The 22617-nt window shown below is 41.1% G+C and overlaps 2 protein-coding genes across 2 annotated transcripts in view; both read right to left on the bottom strand.

Moving 5' to 3' along the window:
• Window positions 1-18: 18 nt before the first annotated feature.
• LOC108876269 (protein LYRIC-like) lies at window positions 19-7246 on the bottom strand. Its single transcript, XM_051076254.1, is given in 14 exon segments — window positions 19-1034; window positions 2149-2275; window positions 2510-2620; window positions 2783-2899; window positions 3456-3503; window positions 3505-3602; window positions 3721-3789; window positions 3905-3985; window positions 4247-4378; window positions 4489-4539; window positions 4904-5077; window positions 5440-5521; window positions 6230-6345; window positions 6576-7246. Coding segments are annotated over 14 exon segments (1611 nt in total). The 5' UTR covers window positions 6916-7246; the 3' UTR covers window positions 19-969.
• A 1203-nt stretch (window positions 7247-8449) lies between these two features.
• The window catches only part of ubr5 (ubiquitin protein ligase E3 component n-recognin 5), a 30201-nt gene continuing 16033 nt past the window's right edge, over window positions 8450-22617 (bottom strand). Inside the window, 33 exon segments of the mRNA XM_051076253.1 lie at window positions 8450-9207; window positions 9771-9856; window positions 10004-10148; window positions 10235-10348; window positions 10608-10763; window positions 10881-10965; window positions 11135-11316; window positions 11978-11989; window positions 11991-12039; window positions 12252-12382; window positions 12574-12718; window positions 12809-12896; window positions 13071-13443; window positions 13754-13874; window positions 14105-14322; window positions 14696-14845; window positions 15181-15353; window positions 15478-15551; window positions 15924-15960; window positions 15963-16156; window positions 16470-16681; window positions 17216-17484; window positions 17604-17861; window positions 18917-19048; window positions 19192-19303; window positions 19502-19625; window positions 19914-20153; window positions 20352-20512; window positions 20785-20914; window positions 21329-21455; window positions 21655-21773; window positions 22016-22162; window positions 22275-22366. Coding sequence (XP_050932210.1) covers window positions 8995-9207; window positions 9771-9856; window positions 10004-10148; window positions 10235-10348; window positions 10608-10763; window positions 10881-10965; window positions 11135-11316; window positions 11978-11989; window positions 11991-12039; window positions 12252-12382; window positions 12574-12718; window positions 12809-12896; window positions 13071-13443; window positions 13754-13874; window positions 14105-14322; window positions 14696-14845; window positions 15181-15353; window positions 15478-15551; window positions 15924-15960; window positions 15963-16156; window positions 16470-16681; window positions 17216-17484; window positions 17604-17861; window positions 18917-19048; window positions 19192-19303; window positions 19502-19625; window positions 19914-20153; window positions 20352-20512; window positions 20785-20914; window positions 21329-21455; window positions 21655-21773; window positions 22016-22162; window positions 22275-22366 — 4869 coding nt within the window. The 3' untranslated portion in view covers window positions 8450-8994.

Genomic DNA, 22617 nt, shown 5'->3' with positions numbered 1-22617 from the left:
TATATAAAGGAGCCCCAATATAGAAAAACTGGCCTTTATTTAGTCTTTTTACATATGGCTTTAACTTTTATTACAAACAGGTTTACAAAAGATTCTGAAGACTTCCAAATCAACCACAGGTGGAAAATCATGAAGAGATTGATGACACTGCAATGGTACATCTACGATCAGAGGGCCCCCACACGGCTCCAGCCACAAAGCAGCCACAGATAGTAAAAACAACAAGGAAACAGTTGTCAACACACCGCAGTACAACGTCAGACAAGGTACAAACCAGATGGACTAGGTCAATGAAATGTTGTAGTCACACATAATAATGCAAAAATACAGAGCAGACAAGATTCCCTTTTCTGCGCCTAATGATGCTCATGTGTCATTTATGCCACAAATGTTTACACCCTGTTGAGCCAAAACCGTTGATGTGAAATTAGCGTTCGATCTCTTCGCTCTTTCCGCCCATCAGTGCTCACTGTACCACTATGGCTCACAAATGTCATCGCAAAATAAAAGACTGCAAAGCCAAGGCCAGTTCAGCATTATGGCCCAGTGTTGTGTGACCTAATGTATGTTGACTGTTTCCATTCTCTACACCATCAGTTCCAATCGTCAGCCACCACAACATCAATTTTCTAAATATGATCAGTATTTTTCTATATGTCTAATTACTACAATACAGCTCCTTCAATCAGTTATTTGATTCAGTAGAATTAGAAGACAGAATCAGAGTATCAAATGCATACTTAAAAATCATTAACACCGCATCACATTAGATTGCACTGCATCTAGATTCAGTTTTCAACGATCCACCGACTGACACTCAACGTGTATAAAAGTTGTTTTCATTTTCCAGACAGGTTTTAAGGTAAGTTCATCATGAAGACCTTAGTTCAAAGTTCTTGTCACAAAAGGTGTTGCATAAACAGGATATGAAGTCTTTTGCATACAGAGGTCTGCAGAGTGGACTCGATCTCATGTCTCTCTCCTTGCCTTCTTCTTCTTTGCTGGTTTGGGCGCTTGGTTCTCCTCAGGTTTCTCTGCGGAAACACAAAAAGGGAGAGGGAGATCAGTCATACATCTCTAAACATGTGATTCCTTGTTTTCTTAAGTTTTCACACCTCATCAGGAGGGTCACACCTCATTTTGGCTTACATCTGTAAACCGAGTGCAAGTCTTTATAGAACTGTTAGGTAGTGTGAGTGCTAAGGGTATGTACTGTGTTGGCTCAGATGTCTGTTCTGTGTATTTTTCCCCTAATATGTTGACACCTGACAGCTGACAATATGATGCACAAAAACTGCAACACCTTTGTGAAGCCACTGTAAACAAGTCCATTTACACCAATGAAGCTGGTTATTAAATTAATGCACAATGGCCATACAGGTGCATCATGGCCATATGCACTATGCCATACAAGGGGAGATACATATTTGAGAAATGTGATTTGTAGAATCACATTTGAAGAGTAAGTATGAGAGTAAATTGATAAACAACTAAATAAAACCAGATTTCATCAAATAAGGTAACAGTTTATTTCTCTCCAATCAACAATCACAATGAAACTTGAAATAAACAGATATGCGGATGGATAGTGTTAGAAGAGATAACCTAGGATTCATCTGCATCGTGCTGTATCAAGACAGTCAAACACACACTTATACACGATGAGGACAGATGTGGTGCTTGCTTATAATAAATACATGGTTTAAAGTGGCTCACTCAACACAAAAATCAGGTTCAATTCAGAAATGGGAGAATAATGACTACACATATGCAAGCTTACAGACATTTTAAGAAGTACCAGTGAGTAATATAGAGTCAGCAATGTGATATCTTATTAAATGTACACTAAATTGTTGCTAGTATAAGCAGCAAACTTTTCTTTCTCATACATGACTGGTATGACCCTGGGAGGAACAGTATCAACCTCGCAAGACAGCAAGTAACTGCAACACCTCATCTGATTCATCTCGCATAGCAGGTTTGCACTGTTATTTAGGTGCTAGATAATACATAGAGCACTTGTGCTTTCTTGCAATTTTTCTAAATAGAAAATAATCACAATAAAAATTTGAATTGTATTCAGAAAATAAACTATTGGTTCCACCCAGTGATTCAGTGGTATTAAAGCAGACAGTCTAATGTGCTTACTTTGTTGAGTTGGAGTAGGAAGGCTGTTCTGCTTGGCAGTGGGCTCTCCATCAGTTGGCTTCTGTGGCACTTGTGTGACAGGGGGTTTCAGGGATATGTTGTCCTTCACTGGTCGCTCCACTCTCACCTAAAAGGAAAAATAAAACACAGTAAGGTTTGATCACTGCAGCAAAAGGAAGCATGATCAAAGCAATTACAAAAGAGACGAATCAGCTTCACAAGTCACACTAAAATACTACACAGGGGAAACGCATGCTTCTGTGTTTAAACTAGAATGTTTAATGTTTAATATGGCAGAAGAGGAAACATTCTGTGACATTTTAGACCACATGCTCTTGCGTTAGACATTAGCTCCACTGACCTCAGCAGCAGCTGTTTTGACAGGCTGGATGGCAGCAATATTCTCCTGAACAGGTGGTTGCTTCTTCACTGAGGCTGCAGGTGCAGCTGCCTCCTTCTCTGGCTCCTCGCCCTTCACAGGACACATGCAGAGTATACATCTAACTTGTCTCATGACTTCAAGATAAACTTTAGTGAGGCTAGAGACTAAAATATGAATTCAGTCGACTTCCATCACATAAGACAAGGGAACAAAATTGTGTGTGTTTTTGTGTTTTTCTCACTAGTAGTTTACCTGGCAAGGTGCTCCTCCCTCCTCGGCAGCCTTCTTCTTCTTCTTCTTCTTCTTTTTAGTTTTAGCTGCTCCATCAGAAGCAGTCTCCCCCTTGTCTTTTTCATCCTCATCATTGTCCTAAGGAACACAAATGTATAAGACAATATTCAAAGTCTGAACAATTCATTTATCTCCAAATGAGATAAAAGGACAGTTCAGTTATGCATGTTCTGTCTCAAATATAAAAATTAATTGCTTTGTGCCATCATGTGGTAATATAAGATATAACACTGGAGAACAGCAATTCATCCCACCCTCTATGCCTACCTTGATTATGTATTGCATCAGCTACAACTGTGTGCTCTGCTATGAGTGAAAATGTGTGCCATGAAAGGAATCTACTATGCACATCCACACATCCTTGAGAAGTGTCTAATCAGCCACTGTTAATGAACTGTGTGGGTATGTTGTGGGTGTTCAGGGATTGCAATAAAGAGCAAAACAACAAAAATGCCTGTGCATATTCACTCAGTTGAGTCACAACTATGAGCAGCACAGCAACAGAAGGGGAAGAACCAGGATAGCTGCCCTAAGGTCTGAGCCCAGGAGTCATCAACTACTAGGTTGCAATTTTTAACATGTCCAGGTAACTCCCATAATGCTTAGTTTTGCTTCAAGCCTGGGATGTACTTACAGCGGCTGCGATCAGCAGATTGACCTTAGCAGGCTCAGGGGAGAGGCTGCTCCTGAGCAGGTGGGGGCTCAGGAGTGGGCTCTTCATAGTTGCCCCAGGCTTCAGAAGGAGCGTTCCAGTCAGAGCTGGGGTCGACTGAACCACCATCTGAAAAATTACCAAGACCACCAGAAAATACTTTAAGTGTAAAAGGAGTGCCATAATAATGAAGTCAAATAAATAATAAAGAAAAAATTAAATAAGAGTTTTTAAAAATTATCCATACTGAGCCCAGACCACTCATCGTCCACTCTAGGCTGACTGAGCCAGGGCAGGTCACTCACTGGCTGGGGCTCTGAAAGAGACAAGAAACAGTGAGTCAACCTACCAGAAATATGTGATGCTTTGGGAAACTTTGCCATCTAGTGGTGAGGGTTACTTGTCAAATCAACTGTTTAGTGTATACTTACCAGCTGTACCAACACCCAGTCCTGTGAAAGACAGATTTAGCTCTGTTGTGGACATTCCCCTGTCAATCACAGTCCACGACTCTGAAACACACACAGTTTCATAAGAGTGACTGTGAAACAGAATTTAATGTGCATCAGTCACATCTGCCCAATACCTGACGCATTTAATAAAGTTAATATTAGCATCAGTGTATTTATCAATGCAACCCATTTAACACTGCTCATAGAGAGCATATCAGGTATCAGCTTCTTCATGAAATGCCCCTAAGTTCTGAAATATCACACTAGCACATATATGGTTTAATATCTCAGCAATTAAATATAGGGAGAAAACATTTTTACCATCTATCTCTGATCTCCACAATGACACTGGCTCTCTGCTGGTTGTCCAGGGGCCTGTCTTGGCAGCAGCAGGAACCTTAACTGCCATGTCAGTCACACCAGCAGTGACTGCTGCCACCTCTCTGTTGTTAACTAAAACCAAGAGAAACACTTGATACTCAGCCAGAATAAACAGACACCATCATTCTTTCTGAATTAGTAATCATTCAATAGCCTCTTCAGCATTTTCTGCTAATAATTACCTTGAGGTACAACAGGCTCTGCCTTCTCTGCCTTCACTTTTGTTGATTCTCCTGAGAACAAAGGATGAAAAGGTCAATACAGGCCATGAACACCATCCTTATGAGGCTGTTTTTGATAGAGAGAGCACACACTTCAGCTGTAACACTCACTTGAGACTCAGTTCCCTTAATGCCTGTTTTTATAGTCTGTCCTGTCAACAGGAGACCATATAAATGCAATAACATCTTATACAGACCTCTCTCTAGATGCCAAATTAGGCTGTTTATCCAAGATGGATCCAGAGGTTTTGTGCTTTGTGTGCATGTATACAAGTAAAAACCCATGGCTGCAAACTCCTTCCCTCTTCTCAATTTTAAAACTTCTCAAAATAAGCAAATCACAACCTAATTGAAAATGATACAAGATTAAAGCCACCTTTTTTCTTCTTCTGAGTTGCAGGCGCAGGGGCTGCAGAGACCTTGGGCTGCTCTGGGGGATTGTTCACAGGTGTGTCACCTCCACCAGGACTGGCTGAGCCATCACTAGAACTTTTGTCCTTCTTGCGTTGTTCACGCCTCTCCTTGTTGCTGACCTTGGTCTCCCATGTGCCTGGAAAGTAACATTGTGAGTGCAGTGTGGAATTAGTTGCAAAATACTGCAAGAGTTCCTTGTGGGATTAGTGAGGAAATAAGGTATGGATTAAGCAGGATGAAGGAATAGATGCAGAGACTGTTCAAATACACACCAAATACGTTTTGAGTCTCAGACTGGTCCCATTCCACCAGTCTTTAACCAAATTCATTACAAAATTAGTGCAGAATTTTTTTCCTGTATTTGGTGCAATGGCCTGTCTACTGCAAATAGTGTCTTAATAACAAACAAAATGAAACAGACCTCCTAAAATAACAGAGTATACCCAGAGAATACTATGGAAAAAAAAAATAATAATGATGTGATTCATTATATCTCACCTTCTTCTGGTTCTTTGCCATCTGCAGTTACTGTCTTGATCTCCTTTACAGCCTGTTTGGCCTTCTTCTTGGACTTCTTTGTCTGAAGGAGGATACATAGTGGAGATACATAATTTAGAAATTAAAGCTTAAGTATCTGGAAAAAAAAAAAAAAAAAAAACACACTTGTGATTGTGAAGCTGGAGCTAATAAAATAGGGGTAAGGCTACAGTGGACTTCACCTCCAAAAACAGCAACTGGGCATGCAAACTCATGCACACTGAACCCATGGACAGTCAATCAAATCGGCATGCTCCAGCCACATCTATTTATAAATGAAAGTACATCCAAGACTAAATCTGTGACACGTCCCTTTTGTAAGCATCATTTCAATCATTTGGTGTTTGTACAATTACATATTCTGATTCCAGCATCATTAGGACCACTGTTTGTTTTTCTGTGGTATCCAGAGGAGGGCATTAGATGAAAGGCTTGTACTGTTCTAAGCCAGGAAGCCATCGCCCAGGATTATGCTGCATCTGCAGGTTAAAAACTGTAACCCAACACTGGCAGCTGCTCCTGTAACATCATTGCAGGGTGACAGTGAGAAAACGTGGTGTTTTCTCAACTGCATTTTACGACTCACAAGCAATAGCAGTGAGGTGTAACCATTAAAACACACAACCAGGGAACATCAAATGTTCATCACATCATCATGTACAACAGATATCACAACTGAGACATAAAGATGTTTAGGTCCCACCACATTGTGCTGAATGTGTTGCCATATGTCTTTGGTACAGCAAATTACCTCTGCAGCCTTTTCAGTTTTGATTTCTAGTGGCAGCGGCTGGTGATGTGGCACTATCTCTTCCGATACTATGGCTTCTTCCTGTGGTTCAGAGACAGCTCTCCCATTAGCCTGGGCTTTCTGAAAAGAACACGTGTAGATAAAATGTTGAGGACCATTAACAATTTTCAGCAATGTTACAGTCAATCAATATAACGCCGCCTAAGGCTAGCTCAGCAAGGTTGGACACTAGCCTGGGGTGAAAGTATGCAAGTTAGCTTCAGTTGTCAATTAGATGTTAGCATGACAGCTAGCCTGGCTTACGGTACTGTTCAGCTAGGCATGGGTGTAGACCAGTGTCATTTACGTGCCTTTTCTGCTTTCTTCTTCTTTTTCTTCGGTTCCTCAGATTTGACCGGTTTACTGACACCGCGTTTTATTTCAATGCCGTCGTCCACGGGGTTTACAGCAGGTCGCTTCTTAAAAAGAGTCCGGCAGGCGGAGGCCCACAGACAGACCATCAGCACCAACCCGGTACATGCCGCTAAGAGGATCACCCATGGCGGAATAAGCTCAGGCTTCAGTCCCAAATCCACACCGAGCTCGGAGCGCAGCAGGTCCAGGCCTTTGGACAACAGTTCATTCAGACGATTTGTAAGCAGCTTGACCTGCTGAGAGGCCGCGTCCTGCCACTGTTCCATTTGCATTGTTTTACAAACAACAGACAAATTAGTCACGCTTAGCTTGCCGCTATTAGCTGCGCTAGCCTGCAGTGCTAGCTAAAAATAACGGGACGACTTCGACATGATGGAAAACAATAAATTCATCCCCTCCTCCACCAGCAACATCGGCCTTATCGGACAGCTAGCTGTCTAAATGCTCTATAGGCTGCGGTAACAAACCAAGTTAGCTAACTAGCCAGCGAACTGGCTGAAATCATCGTAAGATAATATGCCACCGTTAGCTGACCACCGCACCACCACAATGCATCCACTGTGACCGCGAGTAAAGCAGGTTCACCTCATATGGCTCCGTTTTGACTGGAGGAGAAATGCTGCCTTCGCTTACGTTTGTAAACCGGAAATTTAAGCATGCAAATTGCAAATGCGTGTCGTAGAAGTCCGTGATTAATGACCAAAAAAGTTAAACACAGCGTATTGTTTCCGTAGTTATTTCTATTTTTAAGACGTGTTTTCAGTGGCAGATTGAATAGGGGAACGATGCACAAGATATAACTGTGCTTTTTTATTGTTTACCAATATTTGTTATTGTACATTTGCTGTCATTTATTGTCAAGGTGCCTTTAGCTCCATGAATAACACATTCTGATTTTGTCATTGTCATAAGTTCACTTGACCTGAACAACTTAATTAAGCGGATGTACTAAATTCTGTTTTTTACTAAATGTTATGAAGGCAACAAAAACGAGCCATGACAGCTCCAATGAGATGGGTGGGGCAATGAATTCTCCCACGATGATTGGTTAAAACCTTCTGTTTAAAAAATGTTCCAGTCCTCCCGCAAACACCAGTGATAGATGGTCTTCAGGTATATTTAATAAAATACTTTATTACGTTTACTCTGTCGTTTATACTTTCCAACCATACAAATAATATTTAGTTAAACTTTACTCTGTAAGACTTTTCCTCTGCATTTGTTTTGTTTATATAATGCAAATACACAAAAACTTCCTTGCTTTACAAGTCCACTGCAAAACGGCATAAATAGAGTTACTAAAACACTACTACTATTAACTACAAGTATAACAGTACACTAGCTAATACCTGGTAGCCTGTGAGGGGCCCTGTTCGGTGTGTAGGTCAGAATAAGACTGTAATACCAATAATTGGAGATCAAACTTGTAAAATGGGAATATATAAAATTCAGCACAAGAAACAAAATCAATTGGTGAGTTTGGTACTGATGCATTATTTTCAGCTAGTGCTGAGGGGTCTGAGGGTTAATCTATAAATGTCAAGTTCAAGATAATGAACTGACAAGTGTGTACATGTAATATATTTCCTAAAAGCAAGCCCAACTTCTATTTATTATGAATATATGACCAAGCTGTATGGTGAGAATCACAAGATATTCTGTGATTTTATTTAAAACATAAATAAAAACATGGACTCAGGACTCATGGATTATTACAGCAGCCTCCTCACACACTAATCTGAAATTAAACTCCCTATCACTGTGAACATAAAGCAGTGAGGGGGAAAAAAAAAAAGACCGGACAACTTATTTGCATCCAAGTTTATTTTGAAATTCCCTACTCCCCCTGTACAAGAAAAAAAGGACTTTCCACAAAGGCAGCAGTGAACTGTCAGTGATAGTACTTTTCTAGGGAAGGAAAAAACTTATAATCACAGTGTGTCTTCTTTTCTTCTTTTAAATACTTCTACTGCTGTCATCTTTGGCTGGGTTTCGGCAGACAGCATTCTGTCAAACCAAATTCCTGGGAAGCAAAGGTTTAAGCCAATAGAGCAGAGCTGTGGGCTTTACATTTTACAGTGCCAATGCAGGAATGTTCTGGACTGTATACCTCTTCTTCATTAACACAAAAGAAAAAAAAAAAAGCAATAAAAATTGAAATAAAAATAACAAGCCGTTTGTGTTCACAACACAAACAAATATTACCGCCTGGGGAGATAGCGACAGTATGTCGAATTTCATAAAATTGTATAGACAAAAAATAAATCTACAAAAATGGAGCTAGGTAAATATTACACAACAGTAAACATGTTTTTTTTTTTCCTTTTTTTAAACTCTTTTCTGTCGAGCCTCTACACAAAACCAAAATTCTTGGTCTTAATAGCTAGCAGGAGTTTCTGTTTGAGTATCTGTTTTGAAGAATAGAGTGGCACGTAGAGACGTGAGATGCAGGTATTGGCTGTGGGGAGGTGCTGGTCATCTGGAGGCCGGATGGTGATGGAGGGCATCGGTTGGAAGCCTTCCTCGCTGGCTGGAAGAGACGGGCTCGAGGTCCAGAAGTACACCTAAGGAGGAGGAATATAGTCAGTCACATTAGTCACCATGGTATTTGATTTTAGACAAAAAAATTGTAATGCTCAAGTCCATGGCTTGACTTAAGAGGAAGCTTTGAACACGTGACTGATATTGAATACGTTCTTTTGTGTTCAGTAGTGGTGCAAGTCATGCACATCACTTGCTGTCTGAGAATGAAATCAGACTAAAAGCTGTCACTTCAAGTACATTTTACTATATAAAAATAGGGTTAAATACAGACTTTCAATTCATTTGCATCCCCCCTCTTTAGCATTCACAATAAAGACAAACACAACAGTACATTTTCAGCAATATGTACAGAATGTAAGAAAAAGATGTGCATTTCTTAAAAATAAAAAAACATATACAAGTCAAAAATAATGAATATAAGATCATTCTGATTATTCCATAAAACATTTCAGGAAAGGATGGTGTCAATAACCTAACCATTAGTGTAATGTAATGTAATAGTGGTAATGCACCACCAATAATAACTGATCAGGTTTAACTGTTGTTTTCTGAAGTATATTTACAAAGGAAAAAAAAGACTTACCAGATCTTGCCTCTCAGTCATGCTCATCTTCTCCACGATGGACCAAAACCAGCGTTTAAACTGCAGTAGTTTGTCTGCATTTTCCCCTGTTGGATGAAGAACAAGTCTTTGCTCACTATAATGCATCAAAAATTTTAATCTTCTATTACTATGTAAACACAGGAAACAGAGATAAGACAGGAAAATGGATGGATGCAAACAGAGTAAAGAAGATCCAGACAGAGCAGCCATACCAGATTCATCATTGAAGGAGGTGAAGCTGATGAGCATCTGGACATTGACTTCTCCGCAGCCGTTGACCAGCAGCCTGAAGTCCTCAGCCGTCAGATCCTCCAGGGCGTTCTTGGGAAGTACGTCCAGCAAACCCTTCCTCATTGCCTGACAGACAGAACCCAGAATTAGAATGAAAACACATTTCGGTGGCCAAAACACAGACACACCAAGTTTGGTAGTGTTTTACTTACATGGAGCGGCTGCTCAGCCACAACCAGCATTCTGTGCTCTGCATACTTCCTCACATACTCGTACACGTTGAGGGGAGTCACTGGCATGTTAACTCCACCAGACAGAAGCTCCACCTGAACCAGAGGAAGAAGGCATCAACAATCACTTAATATGTGGCATTGAGAGTATTCATAGTTTACTTACAAAATCTGAACCTGTGTTCAGTGATGCAAATAATGTACGTCAGACAACCAAAGACAAAAAGAAAACCAGGCCAACAAATTAACCTTAAGAGGTGTAAGAACAAAGGTTACAAATGTGTACTGTTTGTATTTGTTGACATTTAGTTTTAAAATCCACAACTGATGACACAATGACAGTGTAGTCCATTACCTGTCCAGCCCCTTCCTCTTTGCAAAGGTCAATGGCAAAGGCCAAGTCCATGGCAGCAAATACTGCATCTGCTTCACCAGCTTGTGAATGGCGGATCAGCTGCCGCAGGCTTTCATACATGACTGGGTCAAAGAATGCAAAGTCATGCCAGTTCACCTAGAGTAGCAAACAGAAGAACATTTAGCAACTTCATTCTGAAAAGAGCCAACATCATGGAGTAGGGTTTTAAATGCAGCTGCAAAAATATGTAATAAAAAACATATTTTCTTTTACCTTCCTCCCAAGCAGCACTTTGATGACATGTCTGTTCAACGTGATTGGACAGAGTTCATTCTGCAGCAGACATAACCCCAGTATTCTGGAAGGAAAATAAAATACTCAACTTTTTCTTTCCCACTTCGTTCAACCTTTAATACATTTACCCTAACTTTGTCCATTTCTTGTCGTGGGAAAATCTTGTTTTTATTTTACTACACTAACAAAATGTAATTCTTTGTGTGACTGGACAGAACATCAAAATGTATTACCTGCCAATATTACGGAAGCAGTTGAGTCTGGCTTCTGTGTTCTTGCCAGGTCGTGGGGAGTAGAAACCTCGTTTGCCAGGTTGGTAGAAGAGAGGAGCGTTGTCGTCCCCATCGTCTGGGTCATCCAGCTCCATGTCCACCACACTGCGGGTCGAACCATGACGCTTACGGTTCTCCTGCTGCTACAACCACGCAAAAAAGAACAGAGTAGGGCTGTGTTAAATATGGCAAATTGGCTGATAAGCAGGGCTAAATAAAACTACTAAAAAAAAAAACACACAATCTACATTTTGAGATACTGAGTTGACTGATAAAAGACCAACAGAGCCAGAACATACGGCATCCATTTTGACATTAAAATGGGATGGGGTTATTTGAACACCAAGTCTTATTGAATAACCAACAGCAGAACTCAATTTACTGAAAATGTTTATGCATTTACAGCAAGAGATTTTAGAAATATCTATTTTTATAGCAGGCCATTAATTACCACTGAAATGTCTCCTGCATTTCAATGGGGAAGAACCTCACCAATCATGCACCAGCATCACTTCTGGTCTAACCACATTCACTGCTAATATGCAGTTAATCTCAGCTTTGGTCATTTTACTTTAATTTAAAGCAGAAGCACAAGATGTCTTCATCCAGGATGAACAAATCAATCCTCAAGAGCCAAATTAGCTGAATAAAAATAAACAGAATTATTTTAGCCTGTTACCAGCCTGAATTACTTAAACCACATTTGAAGACTGGGCCCCAGATGTTTCAGAATATAACTAGCAGGTAAGAAATTAAAGTAATTCTACATAGTGGGAAAGTACAATAGACAGATATTGAGTTTACTTGTGTTTTCTCCTGGAGTCTCCAGGAGACCCAGGTCCAATATACTGTCAGCACCATTTTCCCTGGGAAGACAACAGACAGAAGAATTTGGTTAGTGTGGGAACATCGATTCTTTCTGTTAACTGTTCAAGGAATACTCATCATAGTTCTGTACAAAGTTCATTTTGATATAAATTTGTTTACCACTACTCCATCTATATGTTTCACTACAGAAGACTAATGATGGCCACTGTATTTCACATCTTTGGCCGTGTGACTGATGTGGTTATTTCACCTTCCGTGCGCAATGAGAAGCTCCATAGCCTCTTCAACTCTGGCTCTGAGAGAATCCTCACTGGCCAGCAGCAGCAGCAGCTGTGCAGGGGACAGCTCCAGCAACATGCCTGTGATTTTACTGGCAAACGCCTGAGGAGACAAACACACAGCTGGTCTAAGTGCAGTCAAGGAAACATCCTAAATTCAAACAAGAAATCATTCAACAGTATGCAGACTCCTGAGTGGGCCTGTCAATGTGCAAGCAAGTATTGTGCAAATCTGCTAATTATTAAATAAGTTATGATAACACAGAGCTTTAACAGATGCAGATGTTTTATTACCGGTTGCATTGCATGAACACGTGGGTAAAGCCTTTCCCCCAGAGCTTGTCTGTGTGCAGGTAGAGGGTCAGGCTCATCACTGGGGTTGCCTTCTGATGAAGGCCTGAAAGGTCTCGTATCTATGGACAGCTGCCTCCTTGAGTCTCTGTACAAGCCAAACACACAGGTTCGGCTCACACAGCCCAGACATTTTTTGGTTTAGAACAAAAAGGTGAGGAATTAAGTTTAAGTTTACCTGTCTCGGTCTCTCCGAGATCCTGCTCGAAGCCCTCCACTTCTCCTCTCTCTTTCCCGGTCTCTGTTCCTCAAACGCTGCATTAGATCTACACAAATCCACATCAAATAGAGCATGTTAATTTCTAAGTGCTAGTTTTTTTATGTAACAAAATCTCTTTTTCACGCATGTGATAACTGCTTTCAGCATAACAAAAGCATGATTGAATGTAACAATGAAATCAAGTTCCATAATGCAGTATAGTTTCTATGTATTGTCATACTTGAATTGTAATCGTGATGACACGTACTGCTGGCCTGCATGCCCTTGCTGACACTCTGAACACAGTCCAGGTTGGGCAGCTTATCATTGGAGAGGAGGGCCAGGGCGATGGCCGTGTAGAAGCTGCGGGCCACACCACTGCCCTCGCCTGGCTCATCTTTGAAGGTGACCTTCACCCGGTGTACAGCCATTGGTGTGGTTGTGCAGCGCCTGCCAAAGTGCGTATTTAGCTGACGCATTGTCTGCTGTATTAGCTGGTCTCGATCCCGGTCCACCTCCAGGGCCAAGTCACGGGACTGCAGGTTCCTCAGTTTCTCCATCTCCCGACGGAACTTGGATTCCTTTACCTCAAAGCCACCCAGCTCTGTGAGGATCTGAGATTTAAACAAGAAAAAAAAAGACAAATTATTATAAGCTCCCATCAGAACCTAAAACACCATTGTTACGTTAAAACTATGGAATGAAAAAAGCAAGAGAGAAGACTAAACTGGGATACCCATTTTACTGCTGGGTGTGCATATATAATGTTAGGAAAGCTTTAAACACATGAGCAATACGACTGTGTTTGGTTGATGTAGATAATTCTTTGTGCGAGTCATTTTCTGAGTTATAAAAGAAAGGCTAATGTAGAGACAATTGTTATTTTTACATAGATTTAAAAAAAATGCTGAGATGAAAACATACTGATCCAGGTTCAGCTCCAACATCTTCCATGAAGACACGACCAAAGAGCTCCAGTGACAGACGCCAGCGGCCTAGTAGCATGTCATGTGAGATCATCATCCCCATGAAACTACAGTGAGGTCTGGACAGAGGACACACAACATTTGATATTTTAAAACCATCTTAGTATTACAAAGTATATATTGTACATATATTTTTGAAGTTTTCTTGAGGGCTATAATATCGTCATTTAATTTTTTATGCCTCTCTGCCAAACAAGCCCAGAAACAAAATTTTCCTTGACAATTATTTCTCTCAGGACAATTTCAGCTGCAGCCTCAGCTAAGACCATGGCACAGCTCGGATGTTTACCTGAATGATGGTAGAGGTGGTCCATCGCTCTCAGTGAGGCCAATCTCAGCAAGCAGGCTGCTTTTCAGCTGGGCAGCGAGGTCATGTGGTGAAGGGCCTGGTTTTGAAGCCTCCAGCTCCTGCTCTGCCAGCGACTGGTTCTCAGTGCTCCGCTGGCCGGTTTCCATACTCATCACATTCTTCAGGTTGGCTGAGTAAGACATCTTAGTGGGCAGGATCTGTTTTAGTGAGGTTCAGAGTAGTTCTTTAGTAGTGTGAACAGATGTGTTGTCTTGAGATGATGACAGTGTGATGATGAAAGGATGGAAATGTGGAAATGGGACAAAGAACACAGGCTGTGTTCCAATATTCACACTTAAATGTCTACATAAGCAAAAAGACTATCCAACATTTCCATTATTATTTGCTATCTATTATTTCCAATGCCTCCAAAGAGTAGAGGAAATAATGAATAGGAAATGATGAATTTTGGATAGTTTCTACAGATTTCCATTTAGAAGTAGAGTTACTTCAATATTTTAATGGGCTTTGTTGTGTGGATATTAGAAAACAGCTGCCAGAGTGTTTTTTCAGTGAAGAGGGGTGGTATACCTGAGAGGGGGAGGGTAGAGAGGAGCCCATGTTTACCTCCAGGCAGTTCCTGTCCATGCTTGCCTCAGCTAGGCCTTTGGTTGCCATGTAGGAGGAGGAGTACAAGCCCTGAGAGGGACGACCAAACAGATCCTCCTTCCTGGCATTAGGCTGTGAAAGAGGAAGTAAAATTGAAGGTAAAGTAAAGTTGACGGCACAGAGGTTGTTTGGCCATCATATAATATCTTCCTTTCAGTTATGTCTGTCTGTCTGTCTGGTGACTGTACCCAGTCCCTAGTGTGGTGTGGTGCCTGTCACCTCAAACTACTGCTGCTGCTTGTGCCACAAGTGAACAAGTGCTCAAGGCATCTCTGCCAAAACACAGCCTCTTCACAACAAATATAAACTAGACACTATTAGACTCAAATATGCATGTATTGTGTCCACATTAGCTTTTTAGGAGGCCCCTGTGTGTGACACAGAAGGACACAGCAACATGGTCTGACCTGCAGGAGGTGGGGCTGATCTGCCAGTGGAATTGCCTCAGCCAGGGGAACATCGAAGGGGTTGGGCGGGATGCAGCCCAGGAAGGTCATAGAGTCAGAACGTCGGAAGAAAGGGTGATTCTGACCGGTTTCAGCTGGTACCGGGTCTTCATCCTTGTCCTGCAGAGTTGAACCTGAAGTAAGCAGAAACAAAGCAACTGTTATCACACAAAAAACAAAATTATAAGTTGATAGGCCATCAATATTATTATTATTATTATTATGCATTGCATATTATCAAGTAATCATCTGACTTACTTTGATTGGTGTCCTCATCATTCTCATGTTCAGAATCTTCATTGTCCAAACCCAGTTCCAAGATCTCTCGATTCCTACAAATACAAATAAATACTGTTTAAACCACAGGTACACACACATGTTTTAAATTTTAAGCAGTGGTTAATCAAATTCCCTAACAACAATCATTTGTCCATTTTCTTCATCAAGCAAGATACTGTGAAATGAACATAAACAGTAGTGAAAATGTGGCTGTAGAGGTTGTAGAGGCAATCATATGCAATTCTATATAGGTTATTTGATAATTTGGTGGCATATAATTCAATTTGAAAGCATGAAAGAAATGGCATCAAATGTGGGATTTTGCCTCTTTTTGGCTGTAAACAGACCAGAATTACTCTTCCCTTGAATTAAACTCTCATTTTTGGAATACAAAGACAGCATTTTCCCTTGTTTTCTTAATTTACCTCTTTCTATCTATCTGTGGGGTGTCCAGTGTGGTTGTTGGTTCATGGCCTTAATCCAGTAGATGAGAGCCTGGAAGACGTACGCCACATGCTTCAGTGAGCACACGTCCAGTACAGGAAGCACATCAGAATGCTCATCGTTGTGGGAGCGCATCAGCGATAGGGCGTAGTTCAGGAAATCGCCTCGTGCCGACATCATGCCTTGGCGAGCTGTCAAAAGAGTGGCCGCTCTCCTGAAACAAATACAAAACACATGCAGAACGAGTAAAAACAATGCTTACCTTATAAGTGCACGTCAAGCAAAAAATACAATATGAAGGATTAGATTAGGACTGTAAAGAGCTGTCTTTTCTAATTTCTTCTGTGGTTTCCTCAGGTCTTCTTGTTGAATTGTATACCTAAACTTGTGTTAAGGCTCTTCAGGTGTTCCATTAAAGACTCGTTTTAACTAAATAGCTTGACATAACAGTTTAACAAATAAATCAACTGATCAAACTAAGTAGTGGGAAAAAAATAAACAAGATAACCCTAGTTTATTTCATTTACCTGCGTCCTTCCAGGGTGCGGAGGCTGGCCTCTTCTCGTGCAGTCATACGTTCCCTGCGAGCTGAGTGCTGAGAGGCGTGGAGTGGGTGACTGGGGTGACCAGGGTCTCCAGCAGATGACAGGGCTGAGCCATATCGCAACTGAGCTTCAGTGGAATCCATGATGGACACCATCCAGTTCCAGGTCGGAATCAGCTTTTCTTCAACATAGTTCTGTTTCAACAAACATTTAGTCTCATTCAATTCACTGGGCAGATCAGCATTTTATTAAACAGATAATGATCAGTCACTGCTGTGCCAAATGACATGGGTACAATGCCATTTACATTTTAATAAGGGTGGGATTGGCAGGGAGCTCCTGATATGATTCTGCAGGTGGCACTTTGTTGTGTTGTCATTCTTTAAGATATTCTGATGCTATAATAATGTAAGTGATGCGTATAATTATTATGTCATTTCTGGCTATTATCTATTACCCACACATTCAGAATAGTTAGTGTTTCTTACATTTTTTGTGTTAGACTGCAGCGTATGCTCAGAATTATATGAGCCAACTCTGACCAAAATCCAAACATTCTACCTACTTAATGTCAAACATTAACTAATTCATTGTCAAGACAGGATGGTCATTTGTTATTATACTATCTTTTACTCTACTAAATGATGTAGATTTTACACCAATATTTTGGTGCAGTTGTGGATGAGTTGAGTTCATTTTGATCACCACATGAAGGCGCTACATCTTACCTGCAGGTTGACTGCATCCTGGTAGGTGAGCTTTACAGCAGCAGGATACTGTGAGTAGACTAGATGGTTGTACTTGGGAATTAGACTCATGAGGTCTGAGATCTGCCTAATGACAATGCTGTAGGCCCGGGCCAGGCTGCTGGCAGATGTCAGATAGCTGCTGGAGTTGCTGGCCTCCAGTGCGGCTGCCGCTGCTGCTGCACTGGAGCTGATCGCACTGGAGCGGCGCAGGTTGGTAGGGTCAATATATATCAGGCCTGTGGAGCTTGCTGTGCAAAAGACAAAGATCACATTGGTTATAGTTAATATGCACTATTTCTGCGACACTATCTGGAGAACCAAACATCTAAACATCTAAAAGTGCAGAAACAGGCAAAACTTTACTGACCAGCTGGTGTTGATGAGCTGGAGGGGGCACTTCCAGTGGCCCTCTGACTGGGGGTGTTTCTTACAGCCCACTGCATGGAACGGGGAGCCTGGGCTGCACTGTTGGCATGTGAAGCGCTAGTTGTTCTTTCCAGTGGTTCATCCAAAAGAAATGTTTCCTGGTCGACGTCGTCGCTCTGACTGCTGCTACTGTCAGAGTCACTGGAGTCATTGGACTGGGAGTCGTCCTCTGAAAAGAAGGCCGGAACACTGCTGGCACCTTCAGAGAGGAAGGGGAGGAGGATGAGGGATGAGGAAAAAAGATAAAGGAGACAAGTTTAAAGGCTTGATTATTCATCTCGCCTCTCTCTCTCTTTTGTCTCTCACATCAGATTTTTCCAGGCAGGAGTGCGGGTTAGTGAATCACACCACTACAAGGCCAAACAACACTAATATGAAAACACTGAGGCATCAGGTCAAAACAACAGCTGCTCTCTGTTGATCAACTTGTGCTTAATTATATATGGTATTATCCTCTGTGTGTTTTAGGATTATTGGAAATGTCATTTAAGAGACAGAACAGCAATATTTCAATTGTACTGAATAATGACAAGATAACATTATTAGTAGAAACTACACATCTTAGATGACCAAGGAGAAAAAACACCACACCATTTGGAAAAGGCTACAAGTTGATTAGTTTGTTATTTGGATGAAAGAACAAGACTAAACTTGTGATGAGGGAAAGTATTAGTTAAAAATGACACAAAAATGACACAGTAACAGTGAAATGTGAGGGGACGAACTGAAGGAACTCTCAGCAGGAAACTGTGTATGCACTTTGCAAATTCACTCTTGCCCTGACATCTGTATATGCATTGAAGTAAAGAGGATCTCATACCAAAAATAGGAAATGCCAAGGACACCCTACTGCCTGCAAATGAAATACATTGGGTATTCAGCCAGGGACCATTTTGTCTGCTGTATCATTAGCTTTCCAAACATAAATCCCCACAATCCAAAATGCTGTCAAGCTCTAGTGATTCTCTAAGAACTGAATTAGTCGGTAACTCAAGGAAAAGTACACCACAGTGCAGCAAGACAGAAATCCAATTTCTATTTACTAAGCAGTTGGACCCTTACAAAAATTTGGAGAGATGTCAGTTAAAGGAGGTCAATAAGACTGGTGACCGCATGACCACCAAAAAAAAAGAAAAGAAAAAAAACTCAAAAAGGAACAGTACATTGAAACTGAGGAAAATGTTTCATGAAGGATTTAAATGAAAATCTAAAATTAAATCTAAAGGGACAGATTAAAAACAGCTGTTGACCAACCTGCTTCAGAGCCAGCAGTTGCTGCTGTGACGACACTCCTGCGGCCGCTAGCATTATCCTGATTGCTGTGGTTGCTTTCACTGTCGCTCTCTGTTTCAGCTGCTGCCAGCAGATCGAGCTCCATATCACTTCCTAAAAGCAAAAAACAAAGACAAGCAGATGCTTCACTTGTTGTTGGCACGGTTTTTAGGTTCAAGTAATTATTTGTGAAATAAAATAAACTTCACTGTCACTTATTTCTTATTTCCACTTATAAAAAGTAGGGTTTGTCTCACCATCCTCATCGTGTTCGTCATGCTGTCCTTCTGCCTCAGCATTTTCCTCTCCCTGCTCCTCCTGGTCATCATGATGGTCTTCTTCCCCTGCTACTCCCTCCACAACCTCAACCTGAGAAACAAACAATCAGAAACTGAGAGAGAAAACTCTGAAGCAAGACTGAATAAACCAGATCTGATCTACGACTATAATGTAATAGGAGTAAACTAAATGAAACATTAAACTAGTCGTTAAAATGTCAGTGCATCCTGAATCTCTTGCATAGAAAGTTCATTACTGCCTTAATGATTTTATAATGAGGCTCCCCACCTCTTCCACATCTGCTGAAACGATGTCATCCTGCTCCTCGTCTCTTCCTCTCACAGGCTGAGACTGGCTGCTGCGTCGTGGCTGGGGGTTCCTGATGATATAAGAGGCAGCTGTCTGGCTGGAGCTGAGAAAAGTGAAGCACAAGCCCAGAAGTCTTTATATCAAGTGAATAAGAAAAATCAAGCTTCTTCTTTATTTCAGTTTCTTCTCTCTGAGTAAAATTCTACTGAATGACTCAATGATTTGAAAAACATTAAGTCATCACACTTTACTTCAGCACATTAAAATGGGCTTTTAACCATCTCACTGCATGCACATTTTAATCCTTCATAATTCTGTACTCTAGAATAACTTGCCAAAAAAACTACCATGTGACTCCACCTATTAAATGAAGGCACTAAAACCAACCAACCTGCTGGACTGATCAGGGGAGGGTCTTGGCGGCAGAGGTTCTACAGAGAAGAGCTCCTCGCTGCCCTGAACCGCATCAATGCTGGTGCTGGCCAAAGTGAAAGGAGCTGTAGGTCTTGCAATACCCATCCGCACTGGAACAATCAGCGACTCTGCTACATTGCACAGCTCCTCCACAGCATAGGGTAAGAGAGCCTGAAAGACTCGCCGACATTTCCCGATGGGCTGGGGGATGAAGTTGCTTTGTGGAGGAAATGGAGAGAAGACAGAGTCAGTGTTTTTAACAATTCAAAATATCATGTCATAACAGGTGCCAAAAATTGTAGGTTCATTGTATGTTAAAATTGAGCCGGGGCAGTCATAACTCAAATTACAGTTAATTCTTAGAGCCTTTGTCTATAGAACTGGACATCAAAGCCTTAATGTTATATGTCCTTACTTTTTCTTCTTGGAAGAGGCCATCTCCACGCTGAGGATGACAAACACCCGGGCTACAGAGCGAAGGAACCTCCTGGTAACATTGACTGCCTCCTCTCTTCGGCCAGGAGTGTACTTGTTCTGCAGCTCCTTCACCAGTGTGCCCAGTAAAGTGTCTATGAACTAATACAAGAGAATAAAAACACCCACGGATGACCAAAATATTTCCAAGTGCAAGGGTGTGAGCAAAAAAACCCCTGAAGAAAATGCATAATTATTTGTGACATCTAGGTGGTATCATTTGGTGTTTTCTTAGGTAGAAATGACTGAAGTTTTTATTCAACATTGTGTGCACACTTTGAATTCTGTGTAATAAATAGAGAAACTGAAGGAACAAAATAGGACAGAGAGAGAGAGAGGACCAGAGAGCATTAGGAAAGACTAACTGGACTTACAGTGATGTCTGGAGCACACTTGACAATGAGGCAGTGGGTGAAACAGTCAAGGCGAATGGTGCCACTCTGCTGGTTCAAGTAGACCTGCTCTTCAGGCAGGAGGTGGGCTATTCTACTGCTGGCACTAAGTCTAGGAGAGACCAAAATTACACAACTCAAAATACTGTCTGTTACAGAGTACTAATCTGTGTACTGTGTGGAAATGATTAGAAATTAAAATTCTCTTTGTAAGGTAACATGAGGCTCTAACTACATCAGTCACATTTGGATGATACCAATGCATTCTATTAGGTCAGTAGCAATCTCAATGAAGTATGCTGGACTGGTGTATGACTAGTAAAAAAAAAGGCAGCAAAAAAAACTGCCCACAAGGACATCTGTGGATAAACCCACATCACTGGTATATAGTTTTTGGAAAGATACATCGCTGTTGGGTTTTCTCATTTTTCAGCTCTTTAGCCACCACAAACTAAATGCAGTCTTTCAAGCTCTTATTACCAACAACATTTTAATGTTGGGGCTGCTGTTCTGCTGTGATACTCACGGGTCTTTATTCTCCTGAGAACCAAACATGATCATAGACTTGAGGGCATTCCAGTCCTGCAGAACCCTCTCCAGAGCCAGCTGAGCAAAGCGAGGAGGTTCTAGATCATGGTCTGGCATATCAGAGTCTAAAAGAGAGGAAAGAATAATAATGATTTCATACATCAGGTGCCTTCTGGAAATAACATATTGGATAGCTACAGACTTGACTACAGTCAGAACTGTGAGAAAATAATAGAAAATTAACATTTTAAAAAGTAATATACAAAAAAATGTTTGTCTGTACTGATGGTTAAAGTTAAAATGAGAGACTGATGGTCAACCTACCTTCAGCATTAGCAGCCTTGCGATTCCTGTCTTCTCTGATACGTGGTGGTCTGTACTGACAGTGCTCAACACTCTGCCTGGCAACAGTCTGCACCAGAAACAGTAATATATGCTCTCCCCTGTAGATGGAAACAAAAGATCAGTCAGAAATATCACATTTTCAGTTTCAAAATATAAATGCTCTTCATCAGCTATATACTATAGTTAATATATATATAGATAATATAATATAGTTGAGGTAACATAGCCTAAAATACTCACAGTCACTTACTGATTACAAAGCACAAAAGACAGAACACTACTCTATGTGACGTGGAGATGATGTAAACCAGTAACAGTACAGGGAGCACTGGAGTCTTACCTGCTGTTTGGTGTCGTGACCAGGTTAGTGGCTGTGAGTAGCCTGTACAGCAGATCGAGACGAGCAGCCTTCTGGCCAGCGATCAGTGTTTTACACTTACATTTCTCCCAACAGTCACAGTATGCTGTGGGAGAAGTCCTCTTCAGCCTTGGAAAAACAGAGACAAATTTATAATTGTAAATGTGACATTGTCTAAATGCAGGTGCTGGCATTGATATTACAAAGCTTAAATAAAGTCATGCTGAAAACTAGGACTTACTTGCAGTCATGTCCTTTGTGACACACTCTCGCACACTCAGTACAGCAACACAGGGACTCCAGCAAACCACAGGTTCGACACTCAAAGATATCCTAAATAAAAAGTCAGTGTGATGAAAAATGTCAGTGTGTCAACTCTCAAGTGAACTTTACGTAGTGAGGAGCTTCACAAACAATCTTCAAAATGAGTGAGGTTCCAGTGGCAGAAAGAGCACAAAGCTATGCTAGTTGGCCTGATGTGTGTAATATATTTATGCTGTCTACTTTGGTGTCTGCTGGAAATAGTTCATTCTGCTGCTTGCACATCGTGAGTAGCAATAATTAAGTAAAAAAATTTTCCATCT

The sequence above is a fragment of the Lates calcarifer genome, linkage group LG15 (genome assembly GCF_001640805.2).
Source record: "Lates calcarifer isolate ASB-BC8 linkage group LG15, TLL_Latcal_v3, whole genome shotgun sequence".
Lineage (NCBI taxonomy): Eukaryota > Metazoa > Chordata > Actinopteri > Centropomidae > Lates > Lates calcarifer.
The sequence above is the reverse complement of the archived record's forward strand: the minus strand, read 5'-3'. Positions and strand labels throughout refer to the sequence as shown.